The following is a 22,679-nucleotide window of genomic DNA, read 5'->3' as shown; positions in this document are numbered from 1 at the left end:
CAGAATTAAAAAGCCATTTTGGACTGACCAATGGAAACATTTTCAAATTCATGCAACTTCGACCTGAAATCTATTGGAAATTAGAGCAATGTTAAGGGAATCCTATTTGAATCAGAAAAGGATACTCATATGATAGGTAAGCCATACAAACCCTTGCAGAGAGCCTCCCCAATTGACAGTCTCTTAAAAAAGTATATAAACTATTGGAACCAAGACTTAAAAATAACTGATATTGGCACAAGATGGAGGGAGTGTTGGAACCTAACTAATGAAATGAGTTACCGAAAATGTATGCATAATCCAGTATAAACTAATGTATAGAATTGATTATACAAGAGACAAAATTCAAACATGTTACAGCACAACTACATAGTCATGTCTTATGTGTACAGCTAACAACACTCATGTCTTAAGTATAAAAATAAGGCAGTTAACCCAGTTTCTACATTGAAAATAAGAATTTGTTCTTAACTGACTTGCCTTGTTAAATAAAATGTAGAATAGTTGTCCAAGTTGTGGAAATGATCATATTACACGGGAGCCCAACATTTTTTAAAGGTTAGGAAGGTGGACTTTTATAGTTATGGTAATTAATGGCACTGCCAAGGTGGAGAGAAGGTCCATGAAGATAGAAATCATAGTGATTGCGGCGGTTCATGGGGCTGAAAGATTTCTCAGTAAAGGAGTTATGCAATATTGGTACAAGCCGTACCACCCTCTCAAGTCCTAGAGCCGGATAAGGGAGATATGGAGAACTAAAAGGAGGAAGAAGTGGGAGTTTTGTTTGTTTTGGCAATGTACTCTTTTTAATAGGATGGATTAAATTATGTTTCACTATTACGTATGGATACAAATATACATATATATATATATATTGGTTTCAAACGGTCCAGTTGGTGGCGACAATACACCTTATATATATATATATATACATATATACAAATATACATATATATATATGTGTATATTTGTATATATGTATATTTGTATAGAGAGAAATATATATAGAAATGATGGTTTCAAACTGTCCAGTTGGTGGCGACAATACACCTTTTTGGGTTGTTGTCCGCCATAAAACCCACAGAAGAAGAAGGAGGTGCATGATGACACTGACAGCCTCTTGTAAGCAAAGCTTGAAATCCAGCTCCAACAGCTAGAAAGACAGACGTCAGACGTTGATCGCCTCATTCACTAGACAAGAGTTTGTCGTCTAACGTTAGTGGGTAATGTATCAGATTAGATGGCTTTTGATTGACAAAATGTCTCTAGTTTATGTTTGTTTTCATGATAGCTAGCGACACACCAAGAGTAAAGTACACACAATTTACTAACTAATTTGCTTGCTTGTTATCCAAGCAGAGGAGCTAGATGTTATTGCCTGATATCTCATGAGACACAGGACTGTTTTTTCGTTACAAACCTAGCTAGGTAGTTGTAATGGTAATGTTTGCCTTTGCCTGCCAGCCTCCTTATGCAAAAGTATCGTAACGAGCTATGCTAGCTAGCTAAATAGTTAACTGTTGTTAAGATTCTCAACTATTGCTTCCTTGAATTTAGCTATTGATAATTAATTAGTATCATTGAACCTTTGCCAGCTAGGTCAAAATGTATGTATTTTCTTGTTTTCTTGACAGACATGGAGGAAGCCAATCAAGATGCCTTTGACAGAGCCAGGCTGCAGGTGATCAAAGACGGCTATGAGAAGGCATTTGAGTGCATCAATAGAGGCCTGACCGAGGATGAAGCTGGCCACAAGGCCCAGGCCCTGGCCCAGTACACAAAGGGACGCCAGCACCTCCTCAGGGCCATCAGTGTGCCCTCACAGGGGCACGAGTGTGTGGGGTGCTCCTGGGAGTCAGCCCGCCAGATGCAGCACAAGATGCAGGAGACTCTGAACAACATCACCACTCGATTGGCAGTCCTAGAGACCAGCCCAGACCCTGAGCTCCCACCACCTCTAGATGCCTCTAAAGGAGTCCCCGGGACAGCATCTAACTCTTACCTTTACCCCAAACTGGAGAAGGAGAAACCAGAGCAGCCATCTCCACCCAAGCTACTAATGACTAATTGCCAGGCTGGAGCTGTGGGAGGCATTGTGTCTCCCTCCCTGCCTCTTTCTCCCACTAGACAGCCTGTGGTGCCTGGCGATCTGCCCCCAGCCTACTCCTCCCAGGCGGCTGATGGCCACCTGACTATCTCCTACGGGACAGAATCTGGAGAGATGTCGCTGGTAGGAGAGGAGTTTTACAGCCACATGTCCCCCTCTCCTCAGAGCCTGGGGGAGGATGGAGAGGAACTCTTCTTCCTGTCTCACGGGGTACAGATGTTCTTTGTCACACCTGACGGCCAGGTCAGCGCTCCCTCCTACCCAGGGTACCTGCGGATGGTCAAGTTCACCAGCCAGCAGTCAGAGAGAGTGCCCAACCGCCCACCAGCCTTCCTGCAGGTAAGAGGGATGGGGGGGGTGATGAATTCTAGTCACTGTCTACGTGTTGCCTTTTACAATGACCTTAAAATAGTGTCAGCACTTATTGTATTCAGCATTTCAGTGTATGATGAAATCACAGGGTTCTTGGAATCTGTTTCCTTGACCTCTCTATCTGTTGTGCACTCTAACACAATTTCATCATTAATGGTTTGCTCTGCCTCAGCTCATAAACTCCCTCTTGTCATACGTGTGTGTGTTGTTTAGAATAGGGTTGGGCTCCTGTGTGTGTGGGATAGGCTATCAGAAGCACTGCAGCCAGATAATGATCTGTGTCCTGCATCATGTGATTAGTGACTCAGTGGCCCTAATCCCAGGCAGGAGTTCGCTATGATGTCATGGTGGGAAAACCCCAGTGGCCATCGGGTCAGGTTCAGAGATCTGTGTTACAGCAGAGAGACAGACTGTCATTCCATATAAACTCCCTATACTGTCCTGTGTGATTGGCTGTACTGTTGATGGGTTATACTGTTCATGTATTCCAGGTGTGTGATTGGCTGTACCCACTGATGGCCACTGACTCCCCTGTCCTGCTGTGTAACACAGGGGTGTTCATGTTCCCGGACATGATGGAGTCTGCCGCGGGATCCTACGTGGGCGTTGTGCTGTCCTCTGAACTGCCTGTTGAAGACAGACAACTGTTCCAGGACATGCTGTCCCAGATGACAGACCTCAGGGTGCAGGTGAGCTGCTGAGCCTTTGTCTCAAATGTCACTCTATTCCCTATATAATGCACTACATTTGACCAGGGCCCATAGGGTCCTGCTCTCTGACTGGCCCATATGAAGGTGTCTAGGGGTCGGCTGAATGGCCCGAGGAATGGTAATAGAATAATAAACGCATCTCTCTGGCATGTTTTTGTCAATTCCAGGCGTATTTGAGTCATTGAAAGATGTTAAAGGTACCAAAGCAATGCCAAACCACCACACCATGACACGTGTCCTTGTGCAGAAGGTTTTGGACCCTGGATGAAAAGAATGACAGGGTTGCATACATCCCTTCTTAATCAGCAGTTCAGATTCAGGAAGAGTGACAGTTTCCAAGTGTTCTTTGTTTTCTTATATCCCTGCCAATGATCCCAGTGGAATGTAAGGTTAAAATGAGGGATTTGGCCCAAAATGGAACACTATTTCCTTCATAGTGTCCTACCGTTGACCAGAGCCTGGTCCAAAATAGTGCACAACATACAGAATAGTGTACCATTTTAGTATGGTAGTAGATTAACATAAGCTATTCTGCTCTCTCTAGCCTCAATAATGACTCTGATTGGTCGAGACTTCTGGTGTTATTCCAGAACTACTGATGATGTAAATGCTGCTCTATTCTGATGTGAAAATGTCTGCTTGCTGCTGTAAGGCGCTCTACTTCACCTGCTGGTCTTGGGCCAGAACTCTATGGAACCTGGTCCCAAGTAGTGCTCTATGTAGGATAGAGGTCGACCGATTATGATTTTTCTTTTAAGTTTATTTTAACTTAATATAATACATATTATGGGCTTTTGGGTGGGTATTCTTAAGGTGATTCCACAGGTTGGTGGTATGTTTTGATTTAGCCGTTGCTGACCCCATGCTTACATCTTTATCACAAATAAGACACCTTGCTTTCCCTGGTACCAATTCCATGTAATAGTCCCACACTGGTGCTCTGCTTTTCTCTGCCATCTGTAAAACACACACACAGCTCTGAAGTGACAATGATACTGAAGAGTCTGCTTAGGAGACAAATACTCTCAACTGTTTGAATAAAAATAGAGTTTAAGTTACCTGTGATGAATGTTGAAAACAAAAGCTGTAATTTCTATATGCAGGAAATCCTATTTTAATAATGGACATGGTAAGAATTGACTACCAAAGTGCGAGTCATAATTCCCATGACATCTTCTAGCAAAATCTGAAAAGTGGTTCTTTCATTCATTTATTCCATAGGATATTTTTTAGATTCACTTAAAATAAGGTCTGTGTTTCGTGTAGGCTTACACCACCATGACAATTTTATAACTGTAGATATCCATAGGACAATGTAACTCTGATCAATATTGGCTAAATATAAGCAAAGATTTTTAAAAATGTGGAGTGGATTTATGAAAATATGTTGACAAACGTTACCTTATCCTAGTGAGATTTACACGGATATCAAAACGCCGAGGCGGTTTAAGCACGAAACACAGACCTTATTTGAAGTAGATCAAGACATTCTCTATGGAAGACATGAACGGTAAAATAATGAAGGAACCCCTTTCATGTTCATCCGCAAGTTATTACAGGAATTATAACGCGTCAACTATTTCTCTCTAAACCACATATACCTTTGACTATTAACCTGCTAACCTGGATTTCTTTTAGCTAAATATGCAGGTTTAAAAATATATACTTGTGTATTGATTTTAAGAAAGGCATTGATGTTTATGGTTAAGTACACATTGGAGCAACGACAGTCGTTGATTGATTGTTTTTTATAAGATAAGTTTAAAGCTAGCTAGCAACTTACCTTGGCTTACTGCATTCGCGTAACAGGGGGGCTCCTCGTGGAGTGCAATGTAATCAGGTGGTTAGAGCGTTGGACTAGTTAACTGTAAGGTTGCAAGATTGGTTCCCCCGAGCTGACAAGGTAAAAATCTGTCGTTCTGCCTTCAGAACGTTTCTAGGCCGTCATTGAAAATAATAATGTGATCTTAACTGACTTGCCACGTTAAATAAAGGTGTAAACTGCTCTACTGCACTGCTTGCTCCCTGAATACACCTCAGCAGTTAGGAAATTTAGAACAACAGGCAGATGAAGTGCATTAATGTGTGCTAATGCTCTTATCTGGCTAGAACACAACACAGCCTCTAGTCATTACAGTAATGGAGTCAGACTGCGGTTTTTGTCTCCGAGCAACAGTATTCAGCCAGGCTCTGACTGAGGGCATGTTGTTGATAAACTACCTGTCACATGGACAGCTGCTTCTGGAATGGAATCCAATAAGCAAGTAGGCTTTTCATGATCACATATTTAATATATGTACATTTAGGAGGTTGTGTCTTGTCGAGAATAGCAATGATGGTGTTAGAACATTACCCCTCTGTCTGTTTTCCTCAAGCAAGGGGACATCTGAAATGTGACTATGTCTTTGTGTAGAGGAGAATGAGACGTTGTGATCAGGATGGGGATAGAGGGAGAGGAGGCACCCTAGGGTAGCAGGAGGCTACTATTAGGGGGTTACTAGGAGAGTTAGGGTAAGTCACTTGAGGTTACCAGGAGGTTACTATGAGGCAGGGTCTGCTAGGCTCCAGCTAGGCTAACCAGTCCTGTAACAGCGGTAAGTTACAGAAAACGGAGAGGACCGTGACAACGAAGCAGAGTTAATCAAACTTTGTTCTTCTTCCAATGCTGTATGTATGCACCAGCAGGTGTCATGAAACCACTGTGGCAAAACACCATATTAATACAAGTCCTGCTGCTGCAGGCTCCAAATGAGGCAGCAGACAGCATCAACCTGAGCCAGAAGGTGTCCCTCGCTCCCCTCGAGGAAGAAGAGGACCCAGCAGCAGGAGAGGAGGAGAAGAACCTGCCAGAGTGGAGTGAGAAGGTGGCCAGTGGCATCCTCACAGGTCAGACCCAGGGCCCTAACCCCTACAACCCTAACCCGAGGCTGTAGGGGTTAGGGTTAAAGTTGTATACTGTGTATCACTCACTCACACCTACTGTGTTTGTTTCCCAACCAGGGGCATCGTGGCTGAGCTGGGGCCTGGTGAAGGGGGCTGAGTTCACTGGCACAGCCATCCACAAGGGGGCCTCGAAACTGCGGGAGCACATCACCCCCGAGGACAAGCCAGCCCATGTCAGCCCCTCCGTCTCCAAGGGATTGCATGTAGCCAAACAGGCCACCGGGGGCGCTGTCCGCGTCAGCCAGTTCCTGGGTGAGAAGCAGCTGAGTGTCTGACTGATTGCTTCAGGTGTTGGAAGGAGTTGACTGTCTGATTGGATGGGTGTATCGTGTGTGCTGTTGTGTTAATAGTGGACGTTGTATTATGACGGGGTGTGTGTTGTTTGTAGTGGACGGTGTGTGTATGGTGGCAGGGTGTGTGGGTAAGGAGCTGGCTCCCCATGTGAAGAAACATGGAAGCAAGTTGGTCCCAGAGTCCATGAAGAAAGACAAAGATGGACGATCCAACATCGATGGAGCCATGGTGGTGGCTGCCAGCGGAGTTCAAGGTACACGTGGTCACTGTTGTGGTTGTTATAGTCACTAGGCTAGTGATTGTACAGGACAAGCCAGAACGACACGAACGTTGGCCGTGCGCAGTAGATCACCTGCTGGCTGTCAACAAACGGTGGAGATTCAACGTAGAATCTACGAGAAATGAATAGATAATGACTGCCGATGTTTGGTGGTCAGAGGCGATGGGACGGCCACCTGCTACGCATGGCCGACGTTCGTATCGGTCTGTCTTATCCTTAAGGATGGTTCTCATGGATGATACGACCCCTATTCTACCAAGTGTGGTCATTGTTGTGGTTCCTGTGTTTCTACCTGAAGGCTTCGCTACCATGTGGACTGGCTTGGAAGTAGCAGCAAAGAACATCACCGTCTCTGTTGCCTCCGAAACCGTCAACACTGTCAAGCATAAGTAGGTCTTTCTCTGTACACTTCAACCAACGTGTGTTGTCTTTGCTCTTCTCAATCAACATGGGTGCATCTCAAATGGCACCCGATGAGCCTATGGGCCCTGGTCAAAAGTAGTGCACTATATAGGGAATAGGGTACCATTTGAGATGCAATCATGTCAAAATAAATAAATATGTTGTATTGTCACACACCGGATAGGTGCAGTGAAATGTGTTATTTTTACACGGTCCATAGTAGTACGGCACCCCTGGAGTAAATTAGGGTTAAGTGCCTTGCTCAAGGACATATCGACAGAATTTTTCACCTTCTCAGGTTGGGCATTCGAACCAGCAACCTTTCGGTTACTGGCCCAACGCTCTAACCACTAGGCTACCTGCCGAATGTGTTCTGTGCTTGGCTCATTCACCATGTGTGATTGGTAGTACTACTTGCTTGACTGTTTACCCAGCTCTGATGTGTATGTCTGTTACTTTGCTTTCTAGACCAGGTTTTGCTAAACACTCGTGTTTTATCAGCAAAAACAAGCAAGCACTTACCGTACATTTCCCTCTTCCACTTATTTTTCAGATTTAGGGGTCTACAAAACATCTTAGACCCACCTAATGACAAGAAGACATGTATTTTCTCTTGAATGAACCCTCCTTAATAGTAACGAGCAGCATGGCCATAGCCTCTGTTTCTGAATGGTCTGAATGTACAGCTGTTAGATTCACCTCTACTCTCTAAACAGTCTACTCTTCTATCCTACTGGGCTATGCACCTGTAATTCAACATGAAGCTTACTCTGGTTTCTAACTAACCAATTATTTTTCCTGACTTCATTGAAAACATAACTATTCCTAATGCATAATCATCGTACGTGTGTTATATGTGCAATCACCAGCCCCACAATATAATCAGTTGTATATTTACAGATTACTGAATAGTCAGACAACTTGAATCATTCTGTTGAATTCATGCTCTGCATTGGTGGGGGCTTTATTCCTACTTGCATGTTGTTGCTGTCATTTCTTTTCCCTATAATTGCCCTCACCCCAACCCCCCCCCCTGTGTCACACCTTCAGCCTTCCCCCTCTCACTAGTTGGTTGTGTGTGTGATTGATTATAAGGTATGGGGTGGCAGCCGGCCAGGCCACAGACCATGCTGTGAACTCAGCCATTAACATGGGCGTCACCGCCTTCAACATTGACAACCTGGGCATCAAAGCTGCGGTGAAGAAGACTGGCAAACAGACGGCTGTGGCCATTCTGCAGGACTACCAGCTACAGGACCCTAACACTAACCAGAAACAAGTGGAGAAACGGGACAAATAGGCCCCATCCAGGAATACGTTTTATGTCCCAAATGGCACCCTATTCCCTAAATAGTCACTACTTTGGACCAGAGCAAAATATAGAGAATAGGGTGTGTTTTAGGACACAGTCAACCCCTAGCCCCATGATACTTACCCCAGTCCTACCCACAGAGCACTGGTGGAGATATGAGAGGACTGGATAGGTGTGAGCAAAACGGCAAAACTTCTACTTGCCTAGTCTGTCATAGGGAAAGGATGAAATACCATATTGATTAAACATGTCCGTTTTCTTTCAGATACCCTAGAGGGTAGAGGCTAGGACTTGTGTCCCAAATGGCACCCTATTCCCAATGTATAGTGCACAAAGGGAATGAGGTGCTGTTTGGGATGCACCCATGTCCTCCTCTCTTTCCTTTAGAGCCTTAATTAACACACAATTTGTATTCTTCTATAAAGAAATCTATACATTATTTACAATAAATATTTTATATTTACATACTAGTTGACTAATAGCCTATAGATATGTTACCAGGGTTTGATACAACTGTTAAGCACTTCAATCTTTATAATGAATGGTATGACATTATAATGTCATTAATATAATAACTAAGAGGAACATTATGTAGGTAGGCTGATGTATTATTGCTAAATGATTTCTCTGCAAGACACTGGAATAAAATAAGTCACGTATGTGATAAAAATATAAACTGATAACAGAAATCTTTTTTTTTTTTTACATTTCAAGACTGCTGCTGTTGACATACTGTAGTAACAGTAGTAGTATTACTGCAGTAGTACTGTAGCCAGCAGCAGCATGCTAACTATGTGCTATAAGAATACATGTTTGGGTTCATTTTAATCAATGAAATAATGTTAATGTGTGAAACAAGATGAATCCAAGCATGCACAGGAATACGTGTAGTTTGTATAGCTGTTGAGGGTACTGGATAAGATTGAACAAGGTATACTCTAAGGTATACTCTTGTCATATGACTTTGTAATGCAGAGGAAAGAATCAATCCAAACGTAGAAGCAGTGGAGTGTTGAACTGGTTTGAGAATGATCCTTGGCTTGCTTCGTATGCCTTAACCAGTTACTACATGCTCTATACTACTCTAACCAAACAAGGCCACGCTACCTTCATCTTGTTTGTACTTGTTAAAGCTGTGATATTAATTTTCTATGAAAGTACACTTTTTTTCACGTGATGTAAAGAAAGGGATATATATTTTTTAAACTATGACTCCTGGAAGAAATGATTATGGCAAAATTCCAGCTATAAATACATCAACTGTTTTGGCACAATCTGTACGTATGTGGAAAGTTTTGGAGTGTGTGTTTAAGATTAGTGTCACTGTACTTGTTATGTTCTCAACATACTGTATTTAACTTGTAATGCTGTCTACCATTCATGATTGACCTTGGGCTGATGTTGATTCAATATGAATTGTCTTCAGTAATATTTCCCCTTAAGGGTTAAGTGAAGGCAGACTCTTTCTGGTGTGAATTTGAAATATCATGCAGGCATTGAATACACACCAGCATTCTTTTCAAAATAATTGCTCTGTGCTTCTGTGGCCCCATGTGATCAAATAGTCACACGGTCCGATGATAAACCAAATATCTGATATGTAATAAAAAGCTATTGAATGAGTTGTATATCATTAGTTTCCTTGTTTTGGATAGAGCATGTCATATGTCTGTCTGTCTACTACATAATGGAGCATTTTTCACGCAAACGCCACTCGCATTACCTGGCAATCAAATCAAGGTAGTGAAATAGGATCATTTTCAAATGTTTTGCAGCATGTTATCCAAATGATTTATCCTGAATGCAAAGGAGCTCATTCCAATTAGTTGGATCATGTTCAATCCATGTAAATTTTCTTTAAATTGTTTATGCAATTTCAAATGGAAGCATGTTTGTTTTATTAACAAGGATTAATGAGTAGAAAGCCGAGGCCACCATTATTATGTAATTCTGTATTACTCAATCACAATCCCATATCACTGTACTATTATTTGAAGTTTAAGACCTAGTATATCTTGTTCATGATTGACATTTGAGTTGTGTGTTCTTGTCCATTTGTGATCAAGACAGACATGTCTAGCTACAGTGAGTTGGAGCGCTGAAAGCCACCCTGTATCTTCTGATGGGTTCTTGATAAAGAGCAGAGTGAATTTCTTTCTGCTCAAAATGAAATGATAGGCTACGTATGTCACACACCATCGGTCCATCACTGAGAAGATCCATAGATGCTGTAATCTCATATTTGAGCTTCTCACTGAAACATACAAGTCAGAATTCATTCTTCAAATGAGACGGAGTTCGATATTTTTTGATTCACAGAATTTAAAGGCCCAGTGCAGTCAAAAATATAAACACAACATGTAAAGTGTTGGTCCCATGTTTCATGAGCTGAAATAAAAGATCCCAGCATTTTCCTATACTCACAAAAACCTTATTTCTCTCACATTTTGTACACACATTTGTTTACATCCCTGTTAGTGAACATTTCTCTTTTGCCAAGATAATACATCCACCTAACAGGTGTGGCATATCAAGAAGCTGATTAAACAGCATGATCATTACACAGGTGCATGTTGTGCTGGGTATAATAAAAGGCCATTCTAAAATGTGCAGTTTTGTGACACAACACAATGCCACAGATGTCTCAGGTTTTGAGGGAGCAGGCCTCCTGAGTGGTGCAGCGGTTTAAGGCACTGCACTGCACTGCACTGCACTGCAGTACTAGAGGTGTCACTACAGACCCAGGTTCGATCCCAGGCTGTGTGAGAGCCGTCCACTAACCGGAGACCCATGATATGGCGCACAATTGGCCCAGCATCGTCCGGGTTAAGGAAGGGTTTGGCATGTCCTTCACCTCTCCCGAGTCCTTACATGAGTTGCAGTGATGGGACAAGACTGTAACTATCAATTGGGAATTCATTTAACATTCATTTCTCTACCATACCTCCTGAGTTAGACAACATTTCAGCTCTCTGTCTCCCTATACCATTACCTCCTCAGTGAGACAACATTACAGCTCTCTGTATCCCTATACCACTACCTCCTGAGTTAGACAACATTTCAGCTCTCTGTCTCCCTATACCATTACCTCCTGAGTTAGACAACATTTCAGCTCTCTGTCTCCCTATACCATTACCTCCTCAGTGAGACAACATTACAGCTCTCTGTATCCCTATACCACTACCTCCTGAGTTAGACAACATTACAGCTCTCTGTCTCCCTATACCATTACCTCCTGAGTTAGACAACATTTCAGCTCTCTGTCTCCCTATACCATTACCTCCTCAGTGAGACAACATTACAGCTCTCTGTATCCCTATACCACTACCTCCTGAGTTAGACAACATTACAGCTCTCTGTCTCCCTATACCATTACCTCCTGAGTTAGACAACATTACAACTCTCTGTCTCCCTATACCACTACCTCCTGAGTTAGACAACATTTCAGCTCTCTGTCTCCCTATACCATTACCTCCTCAGTGAGACAACATTACAGCTCTCTGTCTCCCTATACCATTACCCCTGAGTTAGACAACATTACAGCTCTCTGTATCCCTATACCACTACCTCCTGAGTTAGACAACATTACAGCTCTCTGTCTCCCTATACCACTACCTCAGTTAGACAACATTACAGCTCTCTGTCTCCCTATACCATTACCCCTGAGTTAGACAACATTACAGCTCTCTGTCTCCCTATACCACTACCTCCTGAGTTAGACATCATTACATCTCTCTGTCTCCCTATACCACTACATCCTGAGTTAGACAACATTATAGCTCTCTGTCTCCCTATACCATTACCCCTGAGTTAGACAACATTATAGCTCTCTGTCTCCCTATACCATTACCTTCTGAGTTAGACAACATTACAGCTCACTGTCTCCCTATACCATTACCCCTGAGTTAGACAACATTACAGCTCACTGTCTCCCTATACCACTACCTTCTGAGTTAGACAACATTACAGCTCTCTGTCTCCCTATACCATTACCCCTGAGTTAGACAACATTACAGCTCTCTGTCTCCCTATACCATTACCCCTGAGTTAGACAACATTACAGCTCTCTGTCTCCCTATACCATTACCCCTGAGTTAGACAACATTACAGCTCTCTGTCTCCCTATACCATTACCCCTGAGTTAGACAACATTATAGCTCTCTGTCTCCCTATACCATTACCCCTGAGTTAGACAACATTATAGCTCTCTGTCTCCCTATACCATTACCCCTGAGTTAGACAACATTACAGCTCTCTGTCTCCCTATACCACTACCTTCTGAGTTAGACAACATTACAGCTCTCTGTCTCCCTATACCATTACCCCTGAGTTAGACAACATTATAGCTCTCTGTCTCCCTATACCATTACCCCTGAGTTAGACAACATTATAGCTCTCTGTCTCCCTATACCATTACCCCTGAGTTAGACAACATTACAGCTCTCTGTCTCCCTATACCACTACCTCCTGAGTTAGACAACATTACAGCTCACTGTCTCCCTATACCACTACCTTCTGAGTTAGACAACATTACATCTCACTGTCTCCCTATACCACTACCTCCTGAGTTAGACAACATTACAGCTCTCTGTCTCCCTATACCATTACCCCTGAGTTAGACAACATTACAGCTCTCTGTCTCCCTATACCATTACCCCTGAGTTAGACAACATTACAGCTCTCTGTCTCCCTATACCATTACCCCTGAGTTAGACAACATTACAGCTCTCTGTCTCCCTATACCATTACCCCTGAGTTAGACAACCAATCAGGTCACAACTGTATTTTCCATCTGTCTGCCCAATCATCAATACGGGTACTGTACATAACCTGAGGGTGTTGTTAATGATCTGACAATCAGCTCTGTTCATTCTCTCTCTCTCTCTCTCTCTCTCTCTCTCTCTCTCTCTCTCTCTCTCTCTCTCTCTCTCTCTCTCTCTCACTCTCTCTCTCTCTCTCTCTCTCTGTCTCTCCCCTCTCTCGCTCTCTCTGTGTGTGTACAGCTTTATCATTATTAGACTGTTAGACAGGTTTGGGTTTGGTTGCCCTGTGTTTGTGCATGCAGTATGGTACACGAATTCAGACACTGCTAGACATCCGCCTCAGCACCAGCATACAGACGCCCATGTCTGCTTACCAAATGGAACCTATTCCCTACTGCACTACTTTTGTCCAGACCCTTATGCCCTGGTCAAAAGTAGTGCACTATATAGGGAATAGGCTGCCATTACATTTGGAATACTCCACTGATTATGGGTGGAGGGGGTCTATAACTCTAACCTACCCTGCATTGTCAAGAGAAAAGGGATTTTGCCACATTAACCTGTATCTATCTATCTGCGTTATCAACAAGAATGTTGCTGAAAATCCTCGTGTCTGTCAGTGCCGTTAGTGCACTGAGGGGCTAGCAGTGTAATGACCGCCTGCACCACGCCCCTTGTTTCAGCGCATCTAGAGGGGAGGAGAGAAGATGAGAGAGGAGGGAGCATTCGCGAGGTGAGATGCTTGGTGCTTCCCTCGGAAGGCCTGCATGTCAATGAGGGACGGCCATCTGGAAATCACTGCTTAAGACACCAGCTGCAGCTCTTGCAGCGTACACTTGCTCAATCACAGGGCAACAAAGGGACGGATGCTTCTTCTGTCGCTCGGGCCATTATACTACACATATATGCACTGACACAGTCTATTGGAGAGCTGCTATATGCAATTGCTAACAAATTGACGCGGTTGACTGCATCAGACTTCAATTAAAGGTAAGCAATTCTTTGCCCAAAACATATTTTAAGATGCCATAATGTGTTCTTCCGTGTCATTTAACAATAGCTTGAGTTATATTGTCAGAAATTAATAAGATCAAAACAAACATTACATTTGATTAGAATCACATTGCAATTGGGTGGGGGACGAAACTAGAGAGCATGACATGTGCGAGCGTGCTATAGCCTACAATCAGATTTTATGTCCCTCAGAAATAGCACATTTTCAGTATGTGACAAACTGCCCACAAACAGCAGAATTCTATCTGGCTAGCCAGCAGCGCTGTCACGCTGTCACCGGGGAGTTCATTCGGACTACTGCCACCGCTATAGCCTACCTGTCAGACTAGCTAGCTGGTAGCTAGCAGAACCGCACCTGCGGCGCTGTCCATTCAGCACCACTGAATGGACTCTACTCTCCCCAGTAGGCCTATTTGGCATTCAACTAAAACTAAAGAATGGCTTGTTTATTCTTCAAAGGAAAATATGCTTGAGGTTTAAATTTTCTCGTCCATAATGTTCCCCTCCCTGATTTGGCTCTTTCTGTGTAACACCATTACAGTAATGGAGCTGGAGCACTTTGACGAGCGGGAGAAAGCCCAGAGAAACACCCGCAGAGGCTCCAGGAACAACGGGCTGCCGAGCCCCACTCACAGTGCCCACTGTAGTCTGTACAGGACCCGGACACTGCAGTCCCTGGCCTCGGAGAAGAAGGCCAAGAAGGTCCGTTTTTACCGCAACGGAGACCGCTACTTCAAAGGGATTGTCTACGCTATTTCCCAGGACAGGTTTCGGTCTATAGACGCCCTGTTAGCCGATCTGACCCGCTCCCTGTCAGATAATGTGAACTTGCCCCAGGGGGTCCGGACCATCTACTCTATTGACGGGACCAAGAAGATATTGGGCATGGAACAGCTGGAGGAAGGTAAGCTAACCCTTAACCATACCCCAAGGGGTGGGATGAGACAGTATTGAGGAGCTAACCCTAAGGGATGGGATGGGACAGTATTGAGGAGCTAACCCTAATGGGTGGGATGAGACCGTATTGAGGAGCTAACCCATAGGGATGGGATGAGACAGTATTGAGGAGCTAACCCTAATGGGTGGGATGAGACAGTATTGAGGAGCTAACCCTAAGGGGTGGGATGGGACAGTATTGAGGAGCTAACCCATAGGGATGGGATGAGACAGTATTGAGGAGCTAACCCATAGGGATGGGATGAGACAGTATTCAGGAGCTAACCCATAGGGATGGGATGAGACAGTATTGAGGAGCTAACCCATAGGGATGGGATGAGACAGTATTGAGGAGCTAACCCATAGGGATGGGATGAGACAGTATTGAGGAGCTAACCCTAAGGGATGGGATGAGACAGTATTGAGGAGCTAACCCTAAGGGGTGGGATGAGACAGTATTGAGGAGCTAACCCTAAGGGATGGGATGAGACAGTATTGAGGAGCTAACCCATAGGGATGGGATGAGACAGTATTGAGGAGCTAACCCATAGGGATGGGATGAGACAGTATTGAGGAGCTAACCCATAGGGATGGGATGAGACAGTATTGAGGAGCTAACCCATAGGGGTGGGATGGGACAGTATTGAGGAGCTAACCCATAGGGATGGGATGAGACAGTATTGAGGAGCTAACCCTAATGGGTGGGATGAGACAGTATTGAGGAGCTAACCCTAAGGGATGGGATGAGACAGGATTGAGGAGCTAACCCATAGGGATGGGATGAGACAGTATTGAGGAGCTAACCCATAGGGATGGGATGAGACAGTATTGAGGAGCTAACCCATAGGGATGGGATGAGACAGTATTGAGGAGCTAACCCATAGGGATGGGATGAGACAGTATTGAGGAGCTAACCCATAGGGATGGGATGAGACAGTATTGAGGAGCTAACCCATAGGGATGGGATGAGACAGTATTGAGGAGCTAACCCTAAGGGGTGGGATGAGACAGTATTGAGGAGCTAACCCTAAGGGATGGGATGAGACAGTATTGAGGAGCTAACCCATAGGGATGGGATGAGACAGTATTGAGGAGCTAACCCATAGGGATGGGATGAGACAGTATTGAGGAGCTAACCCATAGGGATGGGATGAGACAGTATTGAGGAGCTAACCCATAGGGGTGGGATGGGACAGTATTGAGGAGCTAACCCATAGGGATGGGATGAGACAGTATTGAGGAGCTAACCCTAATGGGTGGGATGAGACAGTATTGAGGAGCTAACCCTAAGGGATGGGATGAGACAGGATTGAGGAGCTAACCCATAGGGATGGGATGAGACAGTATTGAGGAGCTAACCCATAGGGATGGGATGAGACAGTATTGAGGAGCTAACCCATAGGGATGGGATGAGACAGTATTGAGGAGCTAACCCATAGGGATGGGATGAGACAGTATTGAGGAGCTAACCCTAAGGGGTGGGATGAGACAGTATCTAGGAGCTAACCCATAGGGATGGGATGAGACAGTATTGAGGAGCTAACCCATAGGGATGGGATGAGACAGTATTGAGGAGCTAACCCTAATGGGTGGGATGAGACAGTATTGAGGAGCTAACCCTAAGGGGTGGGATGAGACAGTATTGAGGAGCTAACCCATAGGGATGGGATGAGACAGTATTGAGGAGCTAACCCTAATGGGTGGGATGGGACAGTATTGAGGAGCTAACCCATAGGAATGGGATGAGACAGTATTGAGGAGCTAACCCATAGGGATGGGATGAGACAGTATTGAGGAGCAAACCCTAAGGGGTGGGATGAGACAGTATTGAGGAGCTAACCCATAGGAGTGGGATGGGACAGTATTGAGGAGCTAACCCATAGGGGTGGGATGGGACAGTATTGAGGAGCTAACCCATAGGGATGGGACAGTATTGAGGAGCTAACCCTAAGGGGTGGGATGGGACAGTATTGAGGAGCTAACCCTAATGGGTGGGATGAGACAGTATTGAGGAGCTAACCCTAAGGGATGGGATGAGACAGGATTGAGGAGCTAACCCATAGGGGTGGGATGGGACAGTATTGAGGAGCTAACCCATAGGGATGGGATGAGACAGTATTGAGGAGCTAACCCATAGGGATGGGATGAGACAGTATTGAGGAGCTAACCCATAGGGATGGGATGAGACAGTATTGAGGAGCTAACCCATAGGGATGGGATGAGACAGTATTGAGGAGCTAACCCATAGGGATGGGATGAGACAGTATTGAGGAGCTAACCCTAAGGGGTGGGATGAGACAGTATTGAGGAGCTAACCCTAAGGGATGGGATGAGACAGTATTGAGGAGCTAACCCATAGGGATGGGATGAGACAGTATTGAGGAGCTAACCCATAGGGATGGGATGAGACAGTATTGAGGAGCTAACCCATAGGGATGGGATGAGACAGTATTGAGGAGCTAACCCATAGGGGTGGGATGGGACAGTATTGAGGAGCTAACCCATAGGGATGGGATGAGACAGTATTGAGGAGCTAACCCTAATGGGTGGGATGAGACAGTATTGAGGAGCTAACCCTAAGGGATGGGATGAGACAGGATTGAGGAGCTAACCCATAGGGATGGGATGAGACAGTATTGAGGAGCTAACCCATAGGGATGGGATGAGACAGTATTGAGGAGCTAACCCATAGGGATGGGATGAGACAGTATTGAGGAGCTAACCCATAGGGATGGGATGAGACAGTATTGAGGAGCTAACCCTAAGGGGTGGGATGAGACAGTATCTAGGAGCTAACCCATAGGGATGGGATGAGACAGTATTGAGGAGCTAACCCATAGGGATGGGATGAGACAGTATTGAGGAGCTAACCCTAATGGGTGGGATGAGACAGTATTGAGGAGCTAACCCTAAGGGGTGGGATGAGACAGTATTGAGGAGCTAACCCATAGGGATGGGATGAGACAGTATTGAGGAGCTAACCCTAATGGGTGGGATGGGACAGTATTGAGGAGCTAACCCATAGGAATGGGATGAGACAGTATTGAGGAGCTAACCCATAGGGATGGGATGAGACAGTATTGAGGAGCAAACCCTAAGGGGTGGGATGAGACAGTATTGAGGAGCTAACCCATAGGAGTGGGATGGGACAGTATTGAGGAGCTAACCCATAGGGGTGGGATGGGACAGTATTGAGGAGCTAACCCATAGGGATGGGACAGTATTGAGGAGCTAACCCTAAGGGGTGGGATGGGACAGTATTGAGGAGCTAACCCTAATGGGTGGGATGAGACAGTATTGAGGAGCTAACCCATAGGGGTGCGATGGGACAGTATTGAGGAGCTAACCCATAGGGGTGGGATGGGACAGTATTGAGGAGCTAACCCATAGGGATGGGATGAGACAGTATTGAGGAGCTAACCCATAGGGATGGGATGAGACAGTATTGAGGAGCTAACCCATAGGGTTGGGATGAGACAGTATTGAGGAGCTAACCCATAGGGGTGGGATGAGACAGTATTGAGGAGCTAACCCATAGGAGTGGGATGGGACAGTATTGAGGAGCTAACCCATAGGGATGGGATGAGACAGTATTGAGGAGCTAACCCTAAGGGATGGGATGAGACAGTATTGAGGAGCTAACCCTAAGGGGTGGGATGAGACAGTATTGAGGAGCTAACCCATAGGGGTGGGATGGGACAGTATTGAGGAGCTAACCCATAGGGATGGGACAGTATTGAGGAGCTAACCCTAAGGGGTGGGATGGGACAGTATTGAGGAGCTAACCCTAATGGGTGGGATGAGACAGTATTGAGGAGCTAACCCATAGGGATGGGATGAGACAGTATTGAGGAGCTAACCCATAGGGTTGGGATGAGACAGTATTGAGGAGCTAACCCATAGGGATGGGATGAGACAGTATTGAGGAGCTAACCCATAGGGATGGGATGAGACAGTATTGAGGAGCTAACCCATAGGGTTGGGATGAGACAGTATTGAGGAGCTAACCCATAGGGGTGGGATGAGACAGTATTGAGGAGCTAACCCATAGGAGTGGGATGGGACAGTATTGAGGAGCTAACCCATAGGGATGGGATGAGACAGTATTGAGGAGCTAACCCTAAGGGATGGGATGAGACAGTATTGAGGAGCTAACCCTAAGGGGTGGGATGAGACAGTATTGAGGAGCTAACCCTAAGGGATGGGATGAGACAGTATTGAGGAGCTAACCCATAGGGATGGGATGAGACAGTATTGAGGAGCTAACCCATAGGGATGGGATGAGACAGTATTGAGGAGCTAACCCATAGGGATGGGATGAGACAGTATTGAGGAGCTAACCCATAGGGGTGGGATGGGACAGTATTGAGGAGCTAACCCATAGGGATGGGATGAGACAGTATTGAGGAGCTAACCCTAATGGGTGGGATGAGACAGTATTGAGGAGCTAACCCTAAGGGATGGGATGAGACAGGATTGAGGACCTAACCCATAGGGATGGGATGAGACAGTATTGAGGAGCTAACCCATAGGGATGGGATGAGACAGTATTGAGGAGCTAACCCATAGGGATGGGATGAGACAGTATTGAGGAGCTAACCCATAGGGATGGGATGAGACAGTATTGAGGAGCTAACCCTAAGGGGTGGGATGAGACAGTATTGAGGAGCTAACCCTAATGGGTGGGATGAGACAGTATTGAGGAGCTAACCCTAAGGGGTGGGATGAGACAGTATTGAGGAGCTAACCCATAGGGATGGGATGAGACAGTATTGAGGAGCTAACCCTAATGGGTGGGATGGGACAGTATTGAGGAGCTAACCCATAGGAATGGGATGAGACAGTATTGAGGAGCTAACCCATAGGGATGGGATGAGACAGTATTGAGGAGCAAACCCTAAGGGGTGGGATGAGACAGTATTGAGGAGCTAACCCATAGGAGTGGGATGGGACAGTATTGAGGAGCTAACCCATAGGGGTGGGATGGGACAGTATTGAGGAGCTAACCCATAGGGATGGGACAGTATTGAGGAGCTAACCCTAAGGGGTGGGATGGGACAGTATTGAGGAGCTAACCCATAGGAATGGGATGAGACAGTATTGAGGAGCTAACCCATAGGGATGGGATGAGACAGTATTGAGGAGCTAACCCTAATGGGTGGGATGAGACAGTATTGAGGAGCTAACCCATAGGGGTGCGATGGGACAGTATTGAGGAGCTAACCCATAGGGGTGGGATGGGACAGTATTGAGGAGCTAACCCATAGGGATGGGATGAGACAGTATTGAGGAGCTAACCCATAGGGATGGGATGAGACAGTATTGAGGAGCTAACCCATAGGGTTGGGATGAGACAGTATTGAGGAGCTAACCCATAGGGGTGGGATGAGACAGTATTGAGGAGCTAACCCTAATGGGTGGGATGGGACAGTATTGAGGAGCTAACCCATAGGGATGGGATGAGACAGTTTTGAGGAGCTAACCCTAATGGGTGGGATGAGACAGTATTGAGGAGCTAACCCATAGGGATGGGATGAGACAGTTTTGAGGAGCTAACCCTAATGGGTGGGATGAGACAGTATTGAGGAGCTAACCCTAATGGGTGGGATGGGACAGTATTGAGGAGCTAACCCATAGGGATGGGATGAGACATTTTTGAGGAGCTACCCCTAATGGGTGGGATGAGACAGTATTGAAGAGCTAAGCCATAGGGATGGGATGAGACAGTTTTGAGGAGCTAACCCTAATGGGTGGGATGAGACAGTATTGAGGAGCTAACCCTAAGGGATGGGATGAGACAGTATTGAGGAGCTAACCCATAAGGGTGGGCTGGGACAGTATTGAGGAGCTAACCCATAGGGGTGGGATAGGACAGTATTGAGGAGCTAACCCATAGGGATGGGATGAGACAGTATTGAGGAGCTAACCCATAGGGATGGGTTGGGACAGTATTGAGGAGCTAACCCTAATGGGTGGGATGAGACAGTATTGATGAGCTAACCCATAGGGATGGGATGAGACAGTATTGAGGAGCTAACCCATAGGGCTGGGATGAGACAGTATTGAGGAGCTAACCCTAATGGGTGGGATGAGACAGTATTGAGGAGCTAACCCATAGGGGTGGGATGAGACAGTATTGAGGAGCTAACCCATAGGGGTGGGATGAGACAGTATTGAGGAGCTAACCCTAAGGGGTGGGATGAGACAGTATTGAGGAGCTAACCCTAAGGGGTGGGATGAGACAGTATTGAGGAGCTAACCCATAGGGCTGGAATGAGACAGTATTGAGGAGCTAACCCTAATGGGTGGGATGAGACAGTATTGAGGAGCTAACCCATAGGGTTGGGATGAGACAGTATTGAGGAGCTAACCCATAGGGGTGGGATGAGACAGTATTGAGGAGCTAACCCTAATGGGTGGGATGGGACAGTATTGAGGAGCTAACCCATAGGGATGGGATGAGACAGTTTTGAGGAGCTAACCCTAATGGGTGGGATGAGACAGTATTGAGGAGCTAACCCATAGGGATGGGATGAGACAGTTTTGAGGAGCTAACCCTAATGGGTGGGATGAGACAGTATTGAGGAGCTAACCCTAATGGGTGGGATGGGACAGTATTGAGGAGCTAACCCATAGGGATGGGATGAGACATTTTTGAGGAGCTACCCCTAATGGGTGGGATGAGACAGTATTGAAGAGCTAACCCATAGGGATGGGATGAGACAGTTTTGAGGAGCTAACCCTAATGGGTGGGATGAGACAGTATTGAGGAGCTAACCCTAAGGGATGGGATGAGACAGTATTGAGGAGCTAACCCATAAGGGTGGGCTGGGACAGTATTGAGGAGCTAACCCATAGGGGTGGGATAGGACAGTATTGAGGAGCTAACCCATAGGGATGGGATGAGACAGTATTGAGGAGCTAACCCATAGGGATGGGATGGGACAGTATTGAGGAGCTAACCCTAATGGGTGGGATGAGACAGTATTGATGAGCTAACCCATAGGGATGGGATGAGACAGTATTGAGGAGCTAACCCATAGGGCTGGGATGAGACAGTATTGAGGAGCTAACCCTAATGGGTGGGATGAGACAGTATTGAGGAGCTAACCCATAGGGGTGGGATGAGACAGTATTGAGGAGCTAACCCATAGGGGTGGGATGAGACAGTATTGAGGAGCTAACCCTAAGGGGTGGGATGAGACAGTATTGAGGAGCTAACCCATAGGGCTGGGATGAGACAGTATTGAGGAGCTAACCCTAATGGGTGGGATGAGACAGTATTGAGGAGCTAACCCATAGGGGTGGGATGAGACAGTATTGAGGAGCTAACCCATAGGGTTGGGATGAGACAGTATTGAGGAGCTAACCCTAATGGGGTGGGATGGGACAGTATTGAGGAGCTAACCCATAGGGATGGGATGAGACAGTATTGAGGAGCTAACCCATAGGGTTGGGATGAGACAGTATTGAGGAGCTAACCCTAATGGGTGGGATGGGACAGTATTTAGGAGCTAACCCTAAGGGGTGGGATGAGACAGTATTG

The 22,679-nt window shown here is 45.6% G+C and overlaps 2 protein-coding genes across 8 annotated transcripts in view; both read left to right on the top strand.

Annotated features, from left to right (window-relative positions):
- Positions 1 to 1,092: 1,092 nt before the first annotated feature.
- Positions 1,093 to 10,048, top strand: LOC109909084 (spartin). Of its 6 annotated transcripts, none has more exons than XR_004203977.1 (9): positions 1,093 to 1,223; positions 1,635 to 2,446; positions 2,971 to 3,168; positions 5,931 to 6,075; positions 6,190 to 6,384; positions 6,521 to 6,679; positions 7,005 to 7,095; positions 7,662 to 7,780; positions 8,204 to 8,313. XR_004203977.1 is itself a non-coding variant. In XM_031795953.1 (9 exons), the coding sequence occupies exons 2-9, from the start codon at positions 1,637 to 1,639 to the stop codon at positions 8,242 to 8,244; spliced, it is 1,689 nt and encodes a 562-aa protein (XP_031651813.1). In that variant the 5' UTR covers positions 1,093 to 1,223; positions 1,635 to 1,636; the 3' UTR covers positions 8,245 to 10,048. The 6 variants fall into 6 exon arrangements, 5 of the variants coding, with proteins under 5 accessions (XP_031651813.1, XP_031651811.1, XP_020363579.1 ...); XM_031795953.1 differs by having other exon boundaries at positions 7,662 to 7,711; positions 8,204 to 10,048; XM_031795951.1 differs by lacking the exon at positions 7,662 to 7,780 and having other exon boundaries at positions 1,093 to 1,219; positions 8,204 to 10,048.
- A 3,848-nt stretch (positions 10,049 to 13,896) lies between these two features.
- LOC109909703 (serine/threonine-protein kinase DCLK1-like) overlaps positions 13,897 to 22,679 on the top strand; it is a 63,644-nt gene continuing 54,861 nt past the window's right edge. For both annotated transcript variants that reach the window (XM_031795238.1, XM_031795237.1), the window contains exons 1-2: positions 13,897 to 14,173; positions 14,739 to 15,101. In XM_031795238.1, coding sequence (XP_031651098.1) covers positions 14,741 to 15,101 — 361 coding nt within the window. In that variant the 5' untranslated portion in view covers positions 13,897 to 14,173; positions 14,739 to 14,740. The remainder of the gene's footprint in view (positions 14,174 to 14,738; positions 15,102 to 22,679) is intronic.

This window comes from Oncorhynchus kisutch, linkage group LG18, assembly GCF_002021735.2.
Source record: "Oncorhynchus kisutch isolate 150728-3 linkage group LG18, Okis_V2, whole genome shotgun sequence".
NCBI lineage: Eukaryota > Metazoa > Chordata > Actinopteri > Salmoniformes > Salmonidae > Oncorhynchus > Oncorhynchus kisutch.
The sequence above is the reverse complement of the archived record's forward strand: the minus strand, read 5'-3'. Positions and strand labels throughout refer to the sequence as shown.